The sequence below is a fragment of the Typopeltis vanoorti genome, chromosome 23 (assembly GCF_054136105.1).
Source record: "Typopeltis vanoorti isolate ZY-2024b chromosome 23, IOZ_Tvanoo_1.0, whole genome shotgun sequence".
Taxonomy (NCBI): domain Eukaryota; kingdom Metazoa; phylum Arthropoda; class Arachnida; order Uropygi; family Thelyphonidae; genus Typopeltis; species Typopeltis vanoorti.
In genome coordinates this window covers 94910695-94935833 of record NC_143571.1, presented here as the reverse complement: position 1 = coordinate 94935833, position 25139 = coordinate 94910695, and the positions used below count along the sequence as shown (strand labels likewise).

At 38.8% G+C, this 25139-nt stretch overlaps 1 protein-coding gene across 1 annotated transcript in view; it reads right to left on the bottom strand.

Moving 5' to 3' along the window:
- Nucleotides 1–25139, bottom strand: part of side-VIII (sidestep VIII) — a 361297-nt gene that overhangs the window by 47198 nt on the left and 288960 nt on the right. Inside the window, exon 6 of the mRNA XM_090412947.1 lies at nt 21799–22095. Within this exon, the coding sequence (XP_090269073.1) occupies nt 21799–22095 (297 nt within the window). The remainder of the gene's footprint in view (nt 1–21798; nt 22096–25139) is intronic.

Genomic DNA, 25139 nt, shown 5'->3' with positions numbered 1-25139 from the left:
CATCATTATCATCAAATTCCTGCCATGTACCCTCAACGGTTGTACAGGATATGATAGTACTACATGAAAAAAATTACATCATTACTAACTTCCTATCTACAATTTTCCTCCAAATCCGTCTGTTATTTGTCAAGACTCCAACATTATCAGATCTTATATTTCTATCGTCTAAGGCACTTTGTACCATATCAATCCACCTATATCTTGGTCTTCCTCTGGGTCGTTTTGCTGCCAACCTGTCAGAGAACACTTGTTTTGCTAATCTTTCCTCGCCCTTTCTGTTTAAGTGATCATACCACCCCTGAGATTAGCTCTGCTAACACATTCCTGGATGTTGACAATGTTCTTTCCTAATTCTTTCCTAATATCTTCGTTTTTAATATGATATTGCCATTGATGCCATCTGTTTACGCCTATAATCTTTCTCAGGACTCTCATATATGAGGTCTCTAGTCTTTGGTCAAGTGTTTTACTTCTGACCCAGCTCTCAGATCCATAAGTTAAAACTGGTTTGAACACTTTCTTGTATACAGCTAATTTAGTGTTACGAACTAATTTCTCTCTTATTCCATATGAATTTATTCAATTGACTTCCTACCATACCAGCTTTGCTGATTCTGTTGTCTATTTCTATATTTAATTTACCATCTTCAGTAAAAATCGTGCCTAAGTAGCTGAAATATTTAACTTGTTCCACAGGTTCTCCATTCATAACACAGTTGATATTTTCAATGATTCTGCCTATTTTCATTGTCTTTGTCTTCAAGTTTAAAGTTTAAAAAAGTTTAAAAAAAGTTTAAAGTTTCAGTTTAAAAAATTTAAGTTTACATGATCTATAAGGATCCTGTAAACTTAAATTTGCGAGTAGCGCACATTGGGTGACTTTTCACTCATAATCGTCCGTGACAAAGATGTCATGTTTTTTAAAACTAGGGAATAAATCTCTTACTTCTTATCATTGCCATTGTTTGTAGAGCATCCTAGTGTTGACAAGCCCAACTAGAGAAGGAAAATTGCTTAGTTATCCTGCTATCTACAGATGACACCACAGTTGTATTAATTATTTGACTATTAGTAGTAAGTTTAACGATTTTTAGTATATATTGTTGCTGTGTAATTCCAACGCCTTTTTGTGCTTACTTTTACGTTTACACTAGAAATAGTGAATTAATATTATCAAAATTGCTTACATTTTTGATACTATGAAACATGAGACTATTCTGGATTTTTAAGATTATGTAAGCAATGAGGAGTGCTAGATATTCAACTGGAATGAACGTATTGCATGAGAGGATTTAAAGGAAGATCAAGATGAGGTGAAGTAAAGCAGTTAATCCAGACTTAGAAAAACCCAAAAGTAAAATCTGACAGTGTCGCACATTTGATAAATGACAGATTGACGTGAAAAAGAAATATTGATAGGAAGTTAGTAATAACATAAACGTAATTACAGAGAATTGTCACTATTATTCACCCAATCAGATAGGGTATACGAGCTTGCTTTTCCCAAGGTAAAGAAATAGAAAACATTTTCCTCTTATGGACACAGCAATATACTATCAGTAATTCGGATATTAATAACTCCATAAATCACTGTCATTTCAGCATTTTAATCTAACAACAAAACCAAGTATAATAATAATAATAATAATAAATTGCTCTGATAACCAGTCAAATTATTGTGTGAAAAAAGTAATAATAAAATTGAAAAATAGGTATTAGTTAAATAATTATAGAATAAACATAACAAGTAATAATAATAATAAATAAATTGAAGAATCCGTCAGCATGGACTAATCTCAAGTGGCATGTTCACTTAAACAGAATGGAAGAGGATATGCTGGCAGAAAAGGTGTTTGATTGCAGGATGGCTGAAAAAGGACGCTAGGAAGACCAAGATCTCAATTGACTGATACCGATTAAAGTATCCTGGAAAACCGAAATGTTATAATCACCATATTGGAGACACAAATAACAGGTTAATTTGGAAAGAAAAAATTGTTAGTGGGCGGAACAGCAAGCAGTAATGTAAATTTATTCATGTAGTACTGTCGTGTGAATATTATTCTGTGTAGGTGTTAATATACGGAATTTTATGATAATGGCAATAATAAAGATCAGTGCATGTGTGTGGATTGATATGCGGGAATTGCAAGCCTGTTATGAATTTTTGTGAAGGCTGCAAAAACTCTAAGAACGACTATTTAACGACTTAATGTTGTATGTCTCTTTCTTTCTTTCTTTTCATAGCGGTGATTCAGTTGGCGTCACAACAGCACACTTCTGATAATTCATGAGTGCGGACATTTTTCATGATGACATTTCAATTTCTGTACTAAAAGTGGTAGAAAATCGAAAATTTTAAACGTCACATCTGACACAGAACTTAACCGCATCGGTAAAAACGTCAGTAAATAATATGTCTATTATTTAAAGTAAAGAGCTAATAGGCTTCATTTCGGCGATGTAAAACATTATTTAAATTAAGGGGATATTAAATCCCACATTGTTTGAAAACCGAATAAGAAACTCAAAGATAGGAATCCAAGAGTTTCATGCCGAATATAGTAACTATAAACGTATCGGCGACTACTAGCGTAAGCTAAAGCGAGTAGTTCAAGTACGTAGCACAAACTAGGGCAACTCGTTGCAAAGGTGGAGAAAGTTCTGATCCCTTTATTGTACTACGTACTTGAACTATGCTTTAGCTTACGCTAGTAGTAGCCGATACTTTTATAGTTACTATACTCGGCATGAAACTCTTTGAATCCGAACTTTGAGTTTCTTATTCGGTTTTAAAACAATGTGGGATTTAATATCCTCTTAATTTAAACAATATGTCTATTGTTATGCTTATGGACACTCTTAAATTTTATTATTTTAGGGGGTGCTATAACAGTTAATGAGTTCTGCTCCCTGAAAAGTAAAGTTAGAGAAAATTCTGTCCTACTTTGCAGTTGTATCTGGATGGAATGAAGATAAAAAGAAAGAAAAAACTCCATTGTGAAACGCACATGTAACAGTGAAACGTAAATTTATATTATTATAAGAATTCCACTAAGTAAGAAACCTATCATACATTTTGGTACACAACCGCGCTGAGGGTTTCATAAACCGGAATCCATGCTCTGGCGACCAAAATGTTTTCGAGTCTTATGAGTCCTGTTTATTGAAGCGGTAACGTAACAATAAGCAGCAGAAATCGTCGAACAACTAAAAGCTGTCACCAACATATCCATGCCCAGATCGACTCGAAACCGCTGTTCATAATCATCGTTGTCCATTGATTATTCTGGACGCTAACTAGTAAAGCGCAGTGAATAGCAGCGATCGTTCTGCTAATTTCAAGTGAAACAACTATAAAGGACAGTTATTTGTGGGCAGCTGTTTTTTACATGAATTTCACATTATAAAATGCAGCACAGGTGATCGTTGACGTCAAGGAAACAGAGCCACAACGAAGTCAAGAAAACATATACGCTGTGAATTTATTATCGTACAACATATGCGTTTCGCACCCTGTTCCGTAATATGAGTGCTGATTGATCCACTTCTTTCGTAGCAATTTTCTCGTTATATTTGGTTTCCCTACGTCTTCGAAGAAAGCAACAAGAAGAAAAAAAAAAAACGAAGAGCTGCTCAAATAAGACAACCGCATTAGGAGACGAGAGTGGTAAATTAGGTCGCCAAATAAATCACCACGAGTCGTGCTAAAATGATTCTTCTCCGGTAAACAGGACAGAGAAGGAACCGACGCAAAGTCCAGTGCTTCACTCAGTCGAGACCGCAAAATGGCGCCGTAAATTGACGACGTAATGAGTTTTTCTCATGCATACAACGAATTAATCTAATTGAAGAAATTAGAAAGTAACTAATTTACCGGTGGGATGAAAAACATCCCGCCGGTGAGAAATCCGGTGGGGATTTCTACTAGATTTTCACATCTTCTGAATTAGTTTTCTACATGTAAATCATTTTTCCGTTCGACGAAAGAAACGGCTGATTATACGTTCGGATCAGTAGCCAATTTAGATTACAGTGGCTACCCAAGAACTGCTTCTTCTTCACCTCAAACCATTTATAATTCAGGAAACACGAAACTACGTCATGAAAGTACAAAAGAAAAAGAAGAGATATGCGATGCAAATTTAAAATGCTACTGGAACAGTGAGGAAAGAATCCCTCTTAATTGAACTTTTAAAGAACACCACACAAATTCTGACTGTTTATGCCACATGAAGAATCTCGAAACGGAGTTTTTTTTTTTTACTTTAAACATTTTCGTATTGATTACTTGATAAATGTGCATGTGAACACAGTCAAAGCATTGAAATAAATGGAAACGAATTCATTTAGGCACAGAAGTCACGGTACCTTCACCATATAAATTAGCAGCAGCAGCAGCAGCAGCGCTTAAAAGCAGCACATTATTGATGATAATAAATTTAGTTTAATCCTTTATCCAAGTGTAAGCAAACAAAGTTTGCGCCTGAAGTATCGTCATGACTGAGGCAACTCGTGGTTAAGGTGGACCAAGCTCTCATCATTCATTGTCTCAGTATCTCCCATAATGCAAAGCACATCTCCTTGCAGACATGTATATGCATTAAGGGAAGGGCCACTACCCAGACCGGTTTCGACCTTTATTGAGGTCTCTTCAGTGGAAGCCAGACCCAGAGGTGGTGATACTAAGACGCAAGACGCAAGACGTTGCTGTCTGTAAGGGCGAAGCAAAATGATTTTATAATCCCTGCTATCTGATAAGGTTGCTGTGTAGGGAAAAGTTTATGAGCTAAGTGTTCTGCCCAGGTTGGTGCGAGTTATAGATCCTCGTTTGGCCTTAGGTCTCCTATATTTGGAGAAATCTGTTTCGTCATAATTTGCTGCTTGTTGTACAAGTTCATTTGAATGTGAAGACGACTGAGTAGAACTTTACTGCTGAATATTGCAGGAAAGAGCAGATGTAGGCAGGGCCGGATTAATACCCAAAGAGGCCTTAAGCACTTAAAAGAGTTTGGTGCCCCATATATATGTAATTCAAAATATAAACAATAATAAACCATAAAATAAACTTTTATTTTTTAAAATGAAACAAAACTTATAGCAATATGGAAAATAATGTTTATTTTTATATACTTCAACTTTATTTAGATTTGAAAAGTTTTCTCCTACTTTTTTTAATTGCAAAGTCTTTGATCAGATCTTCAAAATTAATCTTATGTAACACGTCTGCTTCTATACTTAGTAGAGATAAGGCATTCAACCTGCCTTATTGCAGAGTTGTTCTGATGGGATTTTTAATGTACTTCAACTGAGAAAATGAACTCTCAGCTGAGCAATTTGTGACAATTAATGTTAAAAATATACGAAAGGCACACTCAATATTGTCTTCTACAATTATGCTATAAAGTTCAGCATGACTGAATCTTGTTTTTGCATTTTTTTGTTGCACTGAACTTATGGCGCACATATGATTGAAACTGCTGAAGAACTCAGCTGAGAAATTAGTGTTCAAGTCCTCTGGGTAAGCATCAATCAGCTTTTGACAACACTGAGAATACTTTTCAATTTCAGTAGATGAAGAAGTCACTAAACCAGCATTATGTGGCACATCACTTAGAAAAGAAAATCTCTCTGATATTTCTTTGTATATCTCTCCTCTTCTCATCTCAGTTTCAAGTTTGTCAACAACTGTGTAAAAGGTGGTGATATGAAATTAATCTCTGGCATTCATGTATACTTCTGGAGCATCTCCGTCATTGGGTACCTTCTCTCTGATACGTTTGCGAGTTTGAGCTACCTTGTAATCAACATGTGGTAGCACTTCCTTTGTAGCTGCTTCATATCTTTCAAATTCATTTCGTGAAGTGCACAATTGGTCAGCTAATGATCCATGCAGATCTGCACTAGTTTTTAAGTTGACATCCTCATTCTGTAGAACTTGGCTTACTCTATAAAACGTTTGCAAAATCTCATCCCAAAAATTCAACATAAAAACGAATTCTAGCTCTTGCATCTTATTTGCAATATATTTGCTTGTCTTCTAGTGTCTCCCTGTTGTGACTGGTCTTCGGCTATACAGTCTAACGCTTCTAAAATTTGAAGGAAAGATTTCAAAATTGCTGCTGTTGCCATAGCATGTGCCTCCCATCTGATATCAGGGAGGGATTTTAAGACATTTTCATTTCCAATACAACCTTTAAGAATTGTCCACCGGCTGGTTGAGGCTGAAAAAAAGTATAGAGCAACCGCACTGTAGAGAAGAAATTAACCGCCTCTTGAGAGCAGTCAACAGCACTTCGGCCTACCGAATTTAGTGAGCTGCACAGGGCGCATATATAGGAAACTTGTTTGTTTCTAAACTTTTTTGCTGCATCCCCTTATAACTCCCAGACATGTTAAGAGCGTTGTCATAAGACTGACTCCTACATTTTGAAAAGTTTAGCTGACAAACTACCTGATTTGCCATTTCCTGACCGGTATGGCTTTTCATTTCCAGAAAGGTTAAAAAGCGTTCAATAGGCTGTCCATTTTTCAGGTACCTAAGTACAACACGTAACTGGTCGATATGTGACAGATCTTGTGTTGAATCAACTGACAAACGAAAATAATCAGACGATTTTACTTCAGCAACAATAAACACGTGGACCTTTTGAGCCATCAGTTGAATGAGTTCCTCATAGGTGGCTTTTGACAGATAAGAAGGATTTCCTTTGCCACAATTTCCATATTTCGCAATGTGACCTGCTAAAAATGGATCAATCTGACTTATAAGCTCAAGCAGCCCTAAAAAAGTTCCTATTTTGCAATGATCCAAATCTTTATTCTGTTCCTCGAAACGTCAAGCCACGTTCAGCTAACAAACGACTAAAAGCTATGACACGCCTCAGGACATGTTCCCTGTAATCACACTCTTCCTGAATTTATTTTTCCAACTGTTGTCCCAACCCTACATCTTGTCTGCGAGTTAAGTATGTTAGCATAGAGTCTCGGAGAGTAGTGCTTTTTTCATGTTGATCAATTACAATAGTATTTCACATGAAACCTTCTCTTGAAACAAAATGTGAGAAATTTTTAGGAGCATACAGTTTACAAACCAAACAATAAACTGATCCCTTTGATGGTGAATACAATAACCACTCTCTCTTGTATTGCTCACCATTGGCTTTTGTCCCAACAAAAAGTTTCTGCGAACAGTATCTTAATGGTTTCCCACTACTGAAATGTCGGTAAGACTTGTCAAATGGCCCATTTTAGCGTTGACAGTCCCTGGGTCCACAAGCAGTACAATAAGCCACGTCATAGAAATCAAGCCACAACCATGGATCTTTTGCTATATTTACTTCATCTTTTGCAGACTGAATCATTTCACCACCATCACCATGGCCCACTAAACTTTCATTTTCAGCAATTATTTCAACCTCAGAATGTTTTGTAAAGCAACTTGCATCAACATTTGCAGTAGAGATATCAAGAGAATTTACAGACAAAGTGAGGTCAGTAGTGAGACATGTGCTAGATGAACCTGCTTGTGACACCTTGATGATTCCAACATCATCATCATATTTTGATTTTGAAGTGATCAAAGTGGTATTTGTGTCCACTTCTGATGACGGAGATTGGTCTGATCAGGAATTGATATATAATGTTGGGGAATTTGTGTGAAGAAATCAGTCAGCTTTGCAGTCTTGGAAATTAATTCCAAAGTCTCCTCTTATTTCTTGTTTGATAGTTTTCGCTTTTGTGCACCACTTAACTGAACACGTTTCATCTTGGTTCTTGGGATCTGTTAAATATAGAAATAAAAAGATTATTTTGTTGAATATTATGTGGCAATCAACACAGTTACACATATTACAGGCAAAATCATACGAACAATTTAATTTTCGGCTTACAGCTGAATCTTGTGCTTTCGTGCTTTAATTAACTCTTATTTTAACGGAGTCGCACTTTTGCGACAGCTAGGCCTTTTACCGGAGGAGCGTTTCTGAGACAACCACGTGATTTGTTTTATATTCGCTTCTGGAGCCTTGTGTAAGACATAGTTTATTAAAACAAGACCTAAAACAGACAGGAAAATAAAAAAATAAAATGCTTACGTTAATTATAAAAAAATATCTCATTTGACGCAATGGTAGTACCAGAAAGCGTCGTGAACGATAATACTGTGTAAACGAACCGTCATGCACGTGGTTAGAGTTTTATTAGGCTTTCTACACGTCATTTAAACAAAGTAGGTAACAGTAAGAAAAGATAAGAACAATGAAAAGCTAATTAAAAGTTAATTTAAATTCAATTCGTCATCTAACTAAAGCAGAAATTCTGTGGTGCTCCCCTTTCCATGATGCCCTAAGCACGTGCTTATTTTGCTTAATGGTTAATCCATCCCTGAATGCAGGAGATATGTGTATCCCGGTGCAGTTGGACATTTCTGATATACCATGGTGCGTTTAAGATCATGCGGAGACATTTGTTTTGCACTCTTTGTAGTTTGAGGATATTTGTACTTCAGGTGTGGCCCCAGGCAGGGGACGCATAAGTAATAATTGGTCGAATCATCAACTGATAAGGGAGCAGTTTAATTTTGATTTTGGTATCCAGCTTGCTATTCCTATTGATAAGAGGGTAAAGCTGTGCAATAATTTTTGATGCCTTTGTACATGAGCTTTTGTACGTGGACTGAAGGTTAGTTTTCTGTCCAGCAGTACACCGAGATATTTGGCTTCTGCTTTTCAGGGAATCTTGGTATTAAATAGGAAGATGTCATCTTTGGCAGATATTGAATTTTTTGTGAAGAGCATGGCGATACTCTTCTGAGGGTTTACTTACAATCTCCATTCCGTGAACCAGTACTCTAATTTCAGCAGGTTTTCTTGTAGTTTCTTGGTGACAAGGTGCGGCTTAATAGATCTGGAAAGTATAGCTGTATCGTCTGAGTATAGGGCAATGATAGATGACACTGGATTCTGCGGTATGTCCGCCACGTAAATCGAGAAAAGTATCGGTGCCAGTTGGGACCCTTGATAAACTCCTGCCAAGATTCGTTGCTGGGTAGATAATATATCATTTAGTTTGACTTGCATTCGTCTGCCACTAAGAAATGATTTTATAATTTGGACTAGATCTAATGGAATGCCAGCTAAAATCAACTTGTATAGTAGTACAAAGCGTCATAATTTGTCGAATGCCTTTTCTAAGTCAAGAAAAACTGCTTCGGTGTATTGGTGCCAATTGTAACTTGTGGTAATGAACTCGATTAGTCTGTGAATTTGTGGAGTGGTACTGTGAAACTGGCGGAAACCAAACTTGTTCTGTAGGAAGGATGTTTAACTTTTTTACTGAAAGTTGAATTTTGGAAAGTGTAGCTTTTTCTGCTATTTTGCCCAGATTAGAAATCAGACTTATGGGACGATAACTTTGAGGCTGCTGAGGATCCTTGTCAGGCTTATAAATAGGAACCACGTCTGCCAACTTCCATGCAAAGTACTTGAACCTGAACATAGCATTTATTATTGTTGTAAGATGTACAATGGCCTTTTGGGGTAGCGGTATAATAACTTTGTTGGATATGCCATCAGGCCCTGGAGTTTTTTATTCTTTAAATTCTTTATAAAGTCATAAATTTCAGCTGGAGAAGTAGATGTGAGTTGGCTGGTGCAGGTATCAGACAGCTTTAATACGTGTCTGACGTGGCAGTGGACTTTGTAAATATGATTGAAATTTAGATTATCGTACAAAGGGCTACACTGTTTTTCTAAATTTTTAGCTATAGTTTCGGCTTTTTCTGCATCTGTGTAAACAATGTTCAGATCAGATTTTAGAGGGGGAAGAGATTTCTTTTTGTTTTTGATGTTTCTCAGCAGCTACCAGATGGTTTGATCACCGGGTGATATGGAGGTTAATTTGTCTTCCCATAGTTTGTTTCTGTGGGATTTAAGTGCATCTCTCACGGCACTGTTCATTTTGTTGAGATATCTTTTGTCTTAGTGTGCCCTGGTGTTATGGTATCTTTTTCTTGCTTTATTTTTTTCCCCCTGATTAAGTTCATTATATCTTCAGGTAGTCGTTTAAGCTTAAAAACAGTTGAATTTGAGGAGATAGATGCTATGACTGCGTTGATTTGATCAGTAAGTTAATTCACTGCAGATTCGATTTCTTCCTTGGAATTAATATGAAGGACGGGATCAATGTAGTTTGGAAGCATTTTGGATAGTTTTTCCCAAGGAATGAAGGTGTGAGGCGATGGGGGAAGTCCCCTCTGATAACCCAGTTGGAGCAGAATAGGGTTGTGATCTGATGATAATTCATTCAGTGATTCCAGAGTGTACTGCAGGTTAACATTCTGGATGAAGACTTTATCCAAGATGTCGGAGGAACCAGTCAGACTGTGGTGAGTTGGCACTGAGGGGCCAGCCACAGCTGCGCAATTTGAGCTTAAGTAGTTAAAGCGGATGCGGCCATTCCTATTTATAGACCTACTGCTCCATGTGTGATGTTTTGCATTTAAATCACCGGCGATAATGACCGGTAGTTTAACTCCGAGGATGGCATCCAGATCTGTGGTCAGCAATGTTTTTGATGGTTGGTTGTAAGCAGCATAGACTTTTTAATTTCCGACAGAGTTAGTGATGACATTGATACCCGTGACTTCGAGATTAGTGGTTGTAGGGATGGCTACAGCGTGATGGTTGATGTAATGTTTGATGAGGATGGCTATACCACCACCTCTATAATCAAGCCTATCATGCCTGTAAAGTTGGTATCCTTTGAATTTGGGATTGTCAGCAGGTCTAAAATGAGTTTCGTTAATTAGTAATATATCGGGATTATATCCGTCATTGAGTTCTTGCATTTCTATTATTTTATTTTTGAGACCGTTAGCATTCCAAGCAATAATCTTTAAAGAATATGGGGTGATTTTTTTCCTATGCATTGGAGAGTGCAGATAAAATGGACTGAGTTTGCTGTAAGAATATTTTTGTAGTGCTTAGTGATGGATTTGAGTTACTGAACTCCTGTAACATATTTTTAAGAGAAAAGGTGATGATCGCTGTTATATTTGAATGTGGGTTTGGCATATTCTGGCCATGGACTCTCATTTTGGGGCGGACCACGTCGGCATATGTTCTTGTTTGGTGTTGAAGATTCATTTTCTTGGAGCGCTCCGTTGATGATTAGTGAACACCTATCATCCTGTTAGGAGACTGATGAACTTGAATTTCTGGAGCTCTCGTTTCTGATAACGATGTAGAATGACTGATTAACTCAGTTTGCCTGTTTTTGGGGTGGCAAATGCACCCTCTGTAATTAGCAGGGTGAGGGCCACCGCAATTATCCGGGGTGGTTTTTGGCTTGGAGCAGGTACGTGTGGGGTGGGTCTCATTACATTTTAAGCATTTGTATTGAGCTTTGCACAACTTTTGCGCATGACCAAATTTTTGGCATCTATGTCACACAGAAGAGGCTCTCTTCCTAAGTGGCTCCGATGAGAAGACCTTAAGCCCACAGATTGTCTTCAACTTGTATACGTTTTTGTAGATATTATGTATCTCTACTAACACCAGAGGCATAGGGGTCTTGTTTGATCTGAACATTCTGCTGACCTTTACGAGAGGCAGATCTTGCGTGTTGAGGTCAGCAGGTACTTCATCTGTTTCGATGTCTTCTGATATTCCTCGGAATACCACTTTTAAATTTTTCTCCGAGGTAAGTGTGAATGTATGATACTGGATACCTATTTCATCCAACTCCCTGGTTAAATTTCTATAATCAGTCACTGTAGCGGGCTGAATTTTGATGCCCTCCTCTATGTTTTTGGTAGTGGAGTAGTTAATCTGCAGGTTGGCCATGGTGGTTCTTAAGGTTGTCCATCTCTGTTTCTCCCTTAGAATGACTGGAGGCACCTTTTCATTGATGGAGGTAGAGGAGTCTGTGTTGGGGGTATCTTCATCCATGCCATTATCATTTGTTGCCTCCGAGGCGATAGGTTTGCGCTTTTTGCGTGCGTGCGTCTCTCCTTGATCTGAGTGAGTAGAGTCAGAGATTACTAAATTTAGTTTTTCTTCTGTTTGAGGAGTGTCTTCATTTTGATCATCGTCAGTCCGGTAAAGAGTAGAAGTTTAGGAAACCGGGACATTCAAGCTCGAACTTCTTAAGAAGTTTCTTTACAAAGCTGAATGCCAGCCCTTTATCTAGAGAATCTATGATGATATCGGGATCTGTCATATTTGATGGCCATTTAAGCTTAAACATCCTTTGAAGCTTATTTACAAGGATAAGTGCCGGTTCTTCATTAAGAGAATCTGCGAGGGCGTCCAAATCTAACACATTCATTATTATTAATTTGCGTGTAAACGCAAGTAAATCAATTCTGCGAGTCTATGAACCTGAAATAAATGTGCCAACAATGGCGATTCTAGCGGCTGTTAGGCCTAGCGAATTTCAGTTCACTTACTTGCGTTATTCTCAGATTAATAGCCTTCCCGAACCCAACCTAACTGAACAGCAGTATTCGCGAACTTCATTTAAAAGTAACCATTGTAACATACACAAAACTAAGTCAAACACTTAGACCAGTCAAAGATCCATTTAATTGGTGATACTAAGGTCCTTATATAAGGAGCGACGCTTAAAGGGGCGAATCAAGAATGATTTTCATCTTTCCCGTTATCTGTAGAGGACTGTGTAGAGATAAGGTATTATTGAGCTATTAAAGCTCAGATCATGGCAATAGGGCAATAGCAACAGCCTCACTTAGAACTTCATTGGCTACAGCATTGTCATCCATTACCCTCCAAGGGTATTAATCACCGCATCTCACGGTCGATCATCTTTCTCCTCGACGCAGGACGCACGACATATATGGCGCAGAGGGTGAAGCTTGACGCTTTTCATATTCCCTGTTGTCTGTTTTGGGAGCAGTGATGGGAGAGATTTGTGAACTATTTTAGCTCTCCCTGAATGGACGGAAGTGGTTACTCATCGTTGAGTGTTAGGATAGCTTCGGTCTTTTATGTTTCCAGTGGTCATTATCGTCATAGTTTCCGGCTTGCTGAATTAGTTGGTTTGGATGCATAGATGTCTTCATAAAGAATTTTTCTGCTAGGGAGCGTAGTAGTGGAGAGATGTAGGAGATATTTATGTCCCTGTGGTTCTGGTCGTTCCTGATGAACCACGGGGCGTCCAGTATCATTCGTAGGCACTTGTTGTGTAATCTTTGTAGCTTGAGGATGTTTGTCTTGGATATGGCTCCAGGCTGGGGAGGCGTATATAACTGTGGGATGGATCACTGTCTTGTACAGTAGAATTTTGTTTCTTGAGCTTAATTTGCTGTGTCTGTTGATCAAGGGGTATAGCTGGGCGATAACTTTTGAAGCTTTGGTGCATGTGCTCTTGATGTGGCTGTTGAAGCATAATCGCTTATCTAGAATTATTCCGAGGTATTTTGCTTCAGTTTTCCAGGGAATTTTGGAGTTCAACAGGGTGATTTCCCCTTTTGGGGGATGCTCGTGTTCTTGTGAAGAGTATCGTTTTGCTTTTCTGAGGGTTTAATTGTAGTCGCCAGTCTTTAAACCATTTTTCTACATTCAGGATGGTATCTTGTAGTTTTTTGGTAACGAGATATGGTTGACGAGATCTGGCTGGAATAGCCGTGTCATCAGCATAAAGGGCGATGGTGGATGTGAGAGGCTTTTGAGGGATGTCTGCCATATAGTTGTTGAACAAGATTGGGGCTAGCAGTGATCCTTGAGGAACTCCAGCGAGGATTTTCCGTTGGGTTGAGACTGTTTAATTGATTTTGACTTGCATCCTCCTGTTGGAGAGATATGATTTGATTAGGTGTATCATGTTTAGTGGAAGGTTAGCGATGATAAGCTTGTAGAGGAGGCCTTGGTGCCAGATCTTAACGAAGGACTTTGAGATGTCTAGGAAGACAGCTCCAGTGTGTTGATTCCAATTAAATCCTGTGGTGATGTATTCTACCAGTCTATGGATCTGTTGGGTGGTGCTGTGATTTTGACGGAAGCCAAATTGTTCTTGTGGAATGATATTTAGTTCGTTGACATGATCTTGGAGTCTGATGAGGATGATTTTCTCAGCTATTTTCCATAAATTGGATAGCAGGCTGATGGGACGGTAATTTTCAGGTAGGTGTGGGTCTTTGCCTGGTTTGTGAATTAGGATGATGTCAGCTATTTTCCATGACTGGGGGAAGTGCTGCTATTTGAGGATGGAGTTTATGGTGTTTGCCAGATGTGCTGTGGCTTTGCGTGGTAGTGCCTTGATGCTTGGTTAGTGATGCCGTCAGGACCTGGGGCTTTTTGATCTTGAGATGGTTGATGATGCCGGTTATTTCGGTAGGTGAGGTAGGCATTATAGGGCTTGGATTGACATTGGGACGATTTACTGTGAACCTGACTTTATGATGGAGCTTGTACACATGGCTGATGTTTAGGTTCTCATATGCAGGACTGCATTGTTTCTCTAGGTTTCTTGCTATGGCTTCGGCTTTGTCAGCATCTGTGTATGCAAGATGCTGCTCTGCTTGCAGAGGGGAGAGGGATTTGCGCTTCTTCCTGAGGTTGTTTAGGAATTTCCATATGGAATGATCTGCTGTGGAGATGGAGGTGAACTTGTTGTCCCATTGTTGGTTCCTGTGGTTCTGAAGAGCTTCTCGGACAGATTTGTTTAATCTGTTGAGGCTGTTTTGTCCTGGGGAGCACGAGTGTTGTGATATATTTTTCTTTGTCTGTTTTTTCCCTTATTAAGTCCATGATTTCTTCCGGGAGACGATTTTGTTTATGGGTAATCGTGGATATTGTGGCTGCTGTTATGGTTTTATTGATTTGATTGGTGAGGTTATTTATTGCCGTGTCTATTTCTTCCTTGGCTTTTATATGGGGAACCAGACCAATGTGTTCTGGTAGCACTTTCCTAAGTCCCTCCCAGACAATGGAGGTTTGGGGGGGGGGGGAGGTGACTGGTCTTTGTTCCCTAAGTGAAGTAGGATTGGGTTGTGGTCTGATGATAATTCGTTCAGTGCTTGAATGCTGTGCTGATATTTGATGTTGTGCAGGATGGCGATGTCTAGGATGTCGGCTGTGCCAGTTGGATTGTGGTGGGTTGGTTCAGTGGGTCCTGTTACGACAGCGTTGTTTAATCCTGTGTAGCTGAAGAGGATACGGCCATTTTTATTTGTGGTTCTGCTGAACCAGGAGGGATGTTTGGAGTTTAAGTCTCCAGCGACGATAATGGATTCATTTGTGCCTAGTACAGCATCCAAGTAGGAAAATAGCAGGGTCTTAGCAGGGGAGTTGTAGGCGGCGTAGATTTTAAGTCTTCCAGTTGAGTTTGTGTGGACTTCGACACCGGTGAGTTCTAGGTTGGAGGTTAGAGGGGTGAGTATTCCATTGTGCCTGATGCAGTTCCTGATAAATATGGCTGTACTACCATCTCTGTAGTCCAGTCGGTCATTTCTATATAGTGTGTAGCCTCTCAGTTTTGGGTTGTCTGCAGGTCTTAGATTAGTTTCATTAATTAGGATTATGTCAGGGTTGTATCTGTGCGAGAATTCTTGAAGTTCCAGTGTCTTGTTTTTTAGGCCATTAGCGTTCTAAGCGGCGATCTGTAATGAGTCTGGGAGTACTCTAGTTTTATTCATTAAGAAGCATTGATAATATGGTTTGAGTTTCTTTTAGAAATCTTTTTGTGGAGTTTGGTGAAGGGTTTGACTTACTGAAGTCTTGAAGCATGTTTGCCAATGAGGCTGTGATTGCTGTTGTCATGTTTGGAAGAATTTGGTCCTGCTGGATATCTTTGGATGAGCGGGCTACTTCGGCGTATGTCCTGCTTCCACGGTGGCTTTCCAGACTGTTTTTTTTTCCATTTGTGAGAGCTGGTATTTTGTTGTCTTTTGTTGTGTGTCAGGCAACTGGGGAGCCGTCATCTCTGGTGCCTGTGGGCAGGGTTGAGAGATCTGTTTCCTTTTGTTCTCTGTTTTATTCTTAGGGTAGTGACTGCAGCCTCTGTGGTTTGCCGGGTAGGGGCCCCCACAGTTAGCGCATTTGGCTGGTGAGGTCCTGGGTTTTGAACAGGTTGCTGTGGGGCGGTTTTGCCCACATTTGAGGCATTTATAGTCTGCTCTGCAGAGTTTCTGTGCGTGTCCGTACTTCTGACATCTGTAGCACTCTCCCGACGAGGCTCTTTTCTTTAGTGGTTCTGTTGTGATTTTCAGACCACAGATCTCCTCGAGTACTAGTAACTAGTAACATTACTGGCTTAACGGGTGAAGCAAAAGCTTTTCATATTCCCGGCTATCTTAACAGAGACTGTGAGTAGAAAGAGTTTATGAGCTATATTGCTCGCCCTGATTGGGCTAGGAGATTAATCTTCAGTGAGGGGGGTTAGGATGGCTTTAGGTCTTTTGTGCTTAGAATAGTCCGTTGCATCATAGTCAGCGGCCAGTTGGATCAGTCTGTTAGGATGCACAGTTGCCATTGAAAAGAATTTGGTTGCTATAGTCCGCATGAAGGTGTAAATATAGGGGACCTCCGTGTCGCGGTGCAGTTGGACAGTTCGGATGAACCATGGAGCGCCCAGGATCATTCTAAGACACTTGTTCTGAATGCGTTGTAATTTAATGATATTTGAGTTTGAAGTATGGCTCCAGGCCGGTGAGGCATAAGTGAGTATTGGACGAACCATCAATTTGTATATGAGAAGTTTGATTCTGGTGCTCAGTTTGCTGTTTCTGTTTATTAGCGGATAGAGCTGGGCTATGGTTTTGGATGTGTTTGCACAGAGAGTCTTGATATGGGAGTTGAAAGCCAGTTTACTGTCCATTACTACACCAAGGTACTTGGTCTCTGTTTCCCACTGAATTTTTGTGTTAAAGAGGAGAATATCATCTTTGGGAAGCACTGATCTTCTAGAGAATAAGACGGCTACGCTCTTCTGAGGATTCACCTGGAGACGCCATTTGGCAAAATATTGCTCTATTTGCAGTAGGTTTTCTTGCAGTTTCTTGATGGCTAAGTGAGGCTTTAATGATCTGGCCAATATCGCTGTGTCATCAGCGTAAAGAGCTTTAATTGAAGATAATGGGTTGTATGGTATATCATGCAGGCATAAGGAGAATAGGATTGGTGCTAGTAAGGACCCTTGTGGAACTCCAGCCAAGATGTGTTTCTGTGAGGACACTACTCCACTTAGTCTCACTTGCATGCGCCTATCGCAAAGGTACGTCTTGATGAGTTGAATGATTCCGATTGGGATACCGGATGATATAAGCTTGTATAGTAAACCATAATGCCAAACCTTGTCAAATGCACTGGCTAAGTCTAGGAAAACAGCCCCAGTGCATTGGCGCCAGTTAAAACCTGTGATGATATGTTCCACCAATCTGTGTATTTGTTGTGTGGTACTATGCAACTGTCTGAAACCAAACTGCTCCTCAGGCAGGATGTTTAACCGGAGTACAGAATCTTGAAGCCTAGTAAGAATTACCTTCTCAGCTATTTTTCCGAGATTAGAGATGAGACTGATTGGTCTGTAATTCTGTGGCAGAGTGGGATCCTTTCCAGGTTTATGAATTGGAACAAAGTACGCCAATTTCCAGTAGGAAGGGAAATACTTGTAGTGAAGTATGGAGTTGATTATGTTTGCCAAATGAACAATAGCTTTGCGAGGTAGAAGTTTTATAACTTTGTTGGAGATGCCGTCGGGTCCAGGAGCCTTTTTATTTTTGAATTTCTGAATAATAGCATATATTTCAGCAGGTGAGGTGGGTGTGATTTGAGTAGAAGGTGTGGGAGCAGACTTGAGTGAATATCTGACATTACGGTGTATCTTGTAGATATGACTAATGTCAAGGTGACCGTATGCGGGTTTGCATTGATTTAGATCTCCTCGAGTGGAAGCAATGGAGTAGTTATATTTACCTATACGAGTTTCCGAAAGGTGTGTCACGTTATTATTAAGTTACACTGGATTCAGAGAAAGATGTTGGAAGTTTTTTTTCTACTTGGTTAGACTATAATAAATTTAGTTTAATCCTTTATCCAATTTAATCCTTTATCTAAATAAAAAAAAAGAAAAACAAACTTCCAACATAATTGATGAATCACACGATGATGAATGAGCAGTTATCGATCGATGACAGATTACGATGAACGGATGGCATATCCTGATTGCAGATTTCCTCTCGATATTCACAATATTGTGAAAAACTGCATATTACAATGGCTGAAGGACTGCTGTCCGTGTCCTAGCAACAGCATAAACAAGCACAAATGCATTTACGCTCTTCAGGACGGAGAGAGGTACATGTTGACTGCATAACACGAAATGTTGTGAAGTTAGACTCCGCATACGAAATGGTAGCGATGAAAAATATGAAGTGACGTCATTTTTCATACTGATGAAAGAGATAGATGACCATTTTGCGAAGTCTCAAATACCAGAGCAGAAGTAGCGATCTAACCTGTAGAAGTATTACCAGACGTTTCCTAATGGATGGCGACAATGATGCTCAATTCGCATGCCAAGCTCTTTAACTCGCTTCCTTTATCCCTAGACATTAACAAGAACAAGCACTTGTGTATTTATGGCGCGATTGGCGGTCAAAGAAGGCCGCATCATTGTCTTCGATAAGAGACTTAGTTTCGAAGTGTCCGTTGAGTAAAATATGTCATTTTATAGACCACTCTATATATATATATATATATATATATGTATATATATATATATATATATATATATATATATATATATATATATATATATATATATATATATATATAAAGTTTAATAAGGACAACTCTAGTTTCGTTGGTAAGCCAACTTCATTAGGTGTCAAAATAACAAGGTATATACAAAAAAGACCGACAGAAACATTACACATTAACAACAACAGAGCTAATAAAAATTGTATTTAAGAAGTTTAATTGGAGGCCGCGCTTCAGTTCTAGCTACATATATGCGCGTGTGAGTGATCTCGCAAGAATGCCAGCACTGAACAGCAGGCAAATTACGCAAATCCGGCAAATTGCAGCTAAGGTTGCTATTCATGTGGGTAGAATAGAGGACGATTTCTTTTGACTTCAGGTTACGTCTTTCAAGTTCATCGTAACATTTGTGAATATTAGAAGTTTGATTCCATTCTATTCGGTGTTGGCGGCCTTCATCAGAGTTTACAGAGAATAAGACGTGGCTGGCGAGGGAACTGGCTCGGATTCTATTATAAGAGATGTCTCTTTTGTGCTCTTCAAGATGGAGAATGATTGATTTATCAGTTTGTCCGTAGTAAGGTTTACCACAACTTCAAATGATCTTCTTAGATCATTTGAACAATCTCCACCAAAACATCAAATTCACATCGGAACTCGAGGTGAACGCCTTTTTAGATTTAAAGATCACTAGGATGCCTGATTGTCTCAAATTTTCGGTTTTTCGAAAAGCAATTCACATAGATAGATACTTACATGCCTTCTCTCATCACTTCCATCAGCAGAAACTCGGTATTATTTCCGCTCTGGCCCATCGAGCGAGATCCCTAATTTCAGAAGAAGAACGTAACCACCTCAAAAGCACCTTCCTAAAGAACGGATACCCACCTGAAAGCATCTAGATCCAAATATGTTAGCTCGGCAAAAAGATAACTCTAATCCTATTGCACACATTCAATTACCATACGGAAGTTCTCTATCACCAAAATTGGCGAAAATTATGAAGAAATTTAACATGAGAACTTACTTCACTACCCTACTAAAACTTCGTTCTTTCCTGAGTCAACCGAAGCCAAAACATAACCAACTTCAGTTCCCAGGAGTTTAAGAAATCATATTATAGGAAAACTATATTATGGGCAAACCGATAAGTCGGTCTCACTACGTCTCGAAGAGCATCAAAGTGATATCTCTTACAACAAATCCCGTACAAACGCCCTCTCCAGTCAAGTCCTTTTCTCTGCCAACTCTAATTTAGAAGAGCCTCAACAGCAGATAGACTGGAATCTTACTACTGATATCCATAACTGCGCTGACGAACTAGAAAAACGAATTTATGGCTAGAATCAAAAGAAATAGTTTTGGACCCCTCACACATGAACAGCAATTTATGTTATAGCTTACCTGACTCACACGGCGCAGAAATTCAGTTCTGGCGCTCGAGATAGTTCCCGCTCACTAAAGCCTCACGCTAGACCTACCACGCGGACGCCAGTTCAAATTTGACTGTCGTTATTCCTAACTTCAGATTTATTCCATTTCAAGAAGATAATGAAAAGCAGTTATGTTCATGAGAGGATCAAAGAAAATTTCTGAATTGACTGCAGTCCTTGGTACACATGTGCGCCTCGGGCCCTCGCACTGTTGTTTTGCTGCCAAAGGCACTACTACTCCATTACAGTAGTATTCTTTCGAATGATTGCTCTGAGTTTGGTGCGTGTCAGCCAGAGTTTAAAACTGATAAGAGTAAGCATGAATTCTGAATGCTCTCCACTCGCATCCTAAAATGCAGTGCCGAAGTTTGCATCTCGGAGTCGGAAACTACGACGATGAAAATTGGAACTTGTCCGATAAAATGGTTTTCCTTTGTTAGTGATGAATGACATTAGGAAGGACACTTTATGTAGCCACAAAAGTAATCACTGCGCTCTTCCATTCGAAGAGAAGTCTACTACCTGTTCGTCATTCTTTACTCATATAAAAGTGACATTTTGGTGTATCCTTAAGAGGTCTTTGACAATATCTTTCAAGTTATATCCCATGCTGCTGATTACCTGGGGATTGTATTAAGTTAATAAGACAGATTCTACTGGTACTTATCAAACTAAAAATTAGAACTCCATATATGCTTCTTCCTGCCGTCTTAGACCATTTCGCTGTTTAAAAGAAATGGTGAAAGAATTACTGACTCATGATAGGAACTTTGAGACTGTCAAAGTTCCTATCACGCGCACTTTATTCCTATTTTATGATCAGGAAACGTACCAAATGTCTCTGTCAGGAAATCGACAGTTCTTCATAAAATTACGTGTGAATACTCAGTGAGCAACAACTTTGCTTAAATAGGGAAACTATATAATATGTATAGTTTACATATATCGTCATACATACATATATATATATATATATATATATATATGACTGCCGATAAAAACATAATACACTGCAGATCTCTTTGGACATTTTAAAATTTTAAAATGTTTCTGCATTTGTTTATTTTAAGATAAAACTCGGGATTTTGTTATTATTTCAATGACATAATTCCTACCATCATGCATGCAACGAATTTATCGAGAGTAGAATTTCATTTTAGTCAGAATTATGTCACTTCAAGCATGAGACATTAAGCTGTTCTTTGAAATGTGATGAGAAAAACGGAGGTTGCATCAGTTGCGTTTTGTTTCGAATATTGTTAATTTTAAAGATGAGTGGTTGCAAGAGTCATTCTGCTAAAGACATACTTCATCAGCTTATAAAGAGAACAAAAGAACGCCAAGTCCTTATCGGAATTCTACATTTATGGAATTTATTTTCTGAACTGCCAGTTTCGTCTGAAAAAACAACAACAAAGAACGCCTTCCATCTTGAATTTTGTTCCTTTCCCTTTTTAACTTTAATCTTTTCACTTTGCACTGAATCAATGTGTAATGAGAAAAAGCTGTTTCAGCTTTTATTCGATTATTTGAAGCGAGCTGTAATTTGAATTACCTTAATTTGCAAAACACGATGCTTTAAAGAAAAAACATGAAAGTTAAATACATCAAATAATTACGTAGTATTCCTAGTTACCTACAGTGCACCTCCAGCTTCCAGCCGTACTCTATAGCACTCCCAGTAATCAGTGGATTCTCCGCTCTACACGACAAGTATTTGCCGTTGTCTTCGCTGGAGGGTGTCAGAGTAATGACGCTTGTAGTGACGTTGCCGTCGACCGAGATGTTGTCTTTGAGGGCTTTTACTCGTGCTGTCCCTTTCCACCACGATATGATGGCAGGAGGTCGTGAACCCGTAGCTCGGCAAACAAGTTCCACGGTTTTCTGAGAGGAGAGCGGCTGACGGTCTCCTTCGATCATGACATCGAGGGGTCTGACTAAGGGAGAAGAAATGAAAGATTCAGTAAGAGCACAGAGAACTAATATACAAAACTATTAAAGACACAGCAGATATCAGAGAAATAATACGTTTGTAACGCACTTTCCAAAATGTCGGGTCAATGAAATTTGTGGAATTTATCCCCAGCAGTCAGAATCTGTTTCACTTTGTGTCTCTTTTGTACTACGATTTTTCGAAATCCCAGAAATAATACTCTCTGTATACATATATATAAATATATAAAATACAAATATATAAAATAGATATATAAATATTATATAATATATAATATTTATAACAATTATAAATATTATAAATGTTTATGATATTTTTATGATTTTATAATATTTGATAATAATTTCATAATAAAAATGATTTTATGTTTGGTTAACTACGATGGATGCCGTGTTATGCATTCGTGTTTTTCTCCCTCAAACTACCAATCCACTGCTATTACTTCTAATCTGTTTATGATAAGGGAAAAGGTCATCAGCTTCACTATCGTCAGGCCAATTAGTTTAATGAGTGCAGTATGGATACTGACTAAGGGTCTACTGCGAGCCATCTCGCCTACCTGACCTACCACTGGACGGTAAATAGAAAGATTTTTAAAAAATGAACTCTGCTCTTGACATTCCCAGAGCCTTTTATGTTTTTTGATATCAAGGCAAATTATGTTTTTTGATATCAAGGAAAAAGATTTGTCAGTAAATCTTTTATTCTGCATTGCGCACTGTGTAATTAGATTGCCAGTTTTCTCTCTAATCGAACACCCCTCATTATGGTGGGTGGCTTCCTCTCCTTGAACTTCTCCACTAGTGCACAAATATCCTAGAAATGAGCGTGCTTTTCTCGCAAGCCAGGCATAGTTTTGCTGGTGACAGTCCACTCCATTTCACCGGCTCATTTAATAAACAATAAACCTCGCAGAAGCTGCTATATAATTCTGACATTCAGTTTTATTTCCCTTTTTTATAAGTTAATAGAATGAGAGAAGAACTGCTTTCATCTGATATTTTCCCTAATGGTCACGGCAAAGTTTCGTACCGCCATATCTGAGCATTTCTGATGGAATGCGGTCACATTTCCACATTTCGGGTTTCTGATAGTTTTCTCCCTCGAGTACGAAGTGCTGATCGTATTTCTTCAGGATATTTTATACCGCTGTGTATAAATTTTACTCCATTTTAATTTCTTTCCAAAGTAGCTACTACAGAATACTCTTATTTCGGATTTATAACTCCCTCATGATATTTATTCGTTTTTGGTAATTATTCCAGACAAACAGAATGCCATTGGTTTCTGCCTTGATATTGAGGCTAGTTAGTAGCTTAAAAAACATTGTTCATCTTCCTGATATTTTGTTTTAAATACAAGCCATATCCCACTGCAGGTATAGTGTTATACAAGCCCGTCCAGAGCAGGCTTTTAGAAACATCTATGCCCAGGCAGGGATTCGAACTCATAAACTGTTGATTGTAGAGCACGTTTGCTAACGACTCGGCCAATCAGGATCGCCTGATGACTTTTGTTTACTTACTTTTTGCGCATAGCTTTCCTAATTTGTTTTCCATACTATCCTAGAAGTAGTGCATACTAATAAGTATTGGAAATTGGAAAAGTTCTGTATGATTAAGTTTTTCTATGGACTACTTCTTTACTTTCCTGTTTCAAATATAGCGGACTTATTTTCTTATTTTTTATCCATGCTGGCAACTTTGTCGCACGCTTCGGAAGACAAAGTTCGATATAATAATTTCTTCAGCTTTTCTGTACTCTTCAGCTTTTCTCTACTGTTTTTCCTTGTTTCAGCTTAGACCTCTTTTTGCGATGTCACGAGCATTGAACTCCATGAGGATCTGATCCATGATCCATAATCATTCAGACCCCATGGATCCTGGATCCATTAGGTCTGAATATTCTAGACAATGCAATGCTTCCTACTTTGTGGAGTTTCTACGAAACGGACCATTTTCTTTTTCAGCAAGACAAGACACCTTGTCATAAGGCTGCAGTTGTGACCACACTTGTCTGGTCTACGCAGTGTCCTGATTTCAACCCTATCGAACATCCATGAGATGAACTGGAGTGTCTAGTGAGCTGAAGGATACAAATTTCCCATTGATCGCTATTGCACCCTTGTGGATGTATTCCCGTAAGTCTGATGCAGTCATCCGGAGCGAATAGCGGTTCTACGTCTTATTAAGGTGGGTACAGTGGCTGCTTGATCCTCACTTAATTGCACGGCGTACTTAAATTTTTCCAGAGACGCTATACTACTCGGGGCACCCTCATTGTTTGGGCCCTTCAATTGGCTCTCATTTGCGGGGTCCCAGCTAGAGCCTCTAGTGCCGGTTCATAAGCGCGGTCCTGCTTAGGCGTCCATCGACTTCTTTCCGAGAATATATGTGTGCGCGCGCGCGCCCGCGTGTGTGTGTGTGTGTGTGTGTGTGTGTGTGTGTGTGTGTGTGTGTGTGTGTGTGTGTGTGTGTGTGTGTGTGTGTGTGTGTGTGTGTGTGTGTGTGTGTGTGTGTGTGTGTGTGTGTGTGTGTGTGTGTAGAGAGAGAGAGAAAGCAATTCTGTAGAATTACTTAACTGCTATAAGTATTGTAATTTTTTTAATAAATGCTGTGAAACTTTTGATATGAAAATTAGAAAAAAAAGTCAAGAGAATATTCAGGGAACATTAAAAATATCAGATTCATCTTAAATAGAAAACCTATTCAGAATTAAATATTTTAGGTACAATGTCTAGTGAAGACGAACAACAACAGGATTAGCGAAGCTAGTATAGAAGGAAGTTTAACGAATAAATTTACATGGGATAATAGAGAAATTGGTCGAAGTATCTATATAGAATTTATTATTTGGATAATTAGATGTTAGAACGAAAAACGCTGATCAAAAAATTACAGATATGAGAGTTGTTCTAAGAGAAAAAAAAAGGGTAGTTGACAGATGGCATAACTGGTAGATATAAATCAGGATATTAGGAAGTTAGTATTGTTAGTCCTTCAGGAATGTAGGAGCTGAACTAACCTA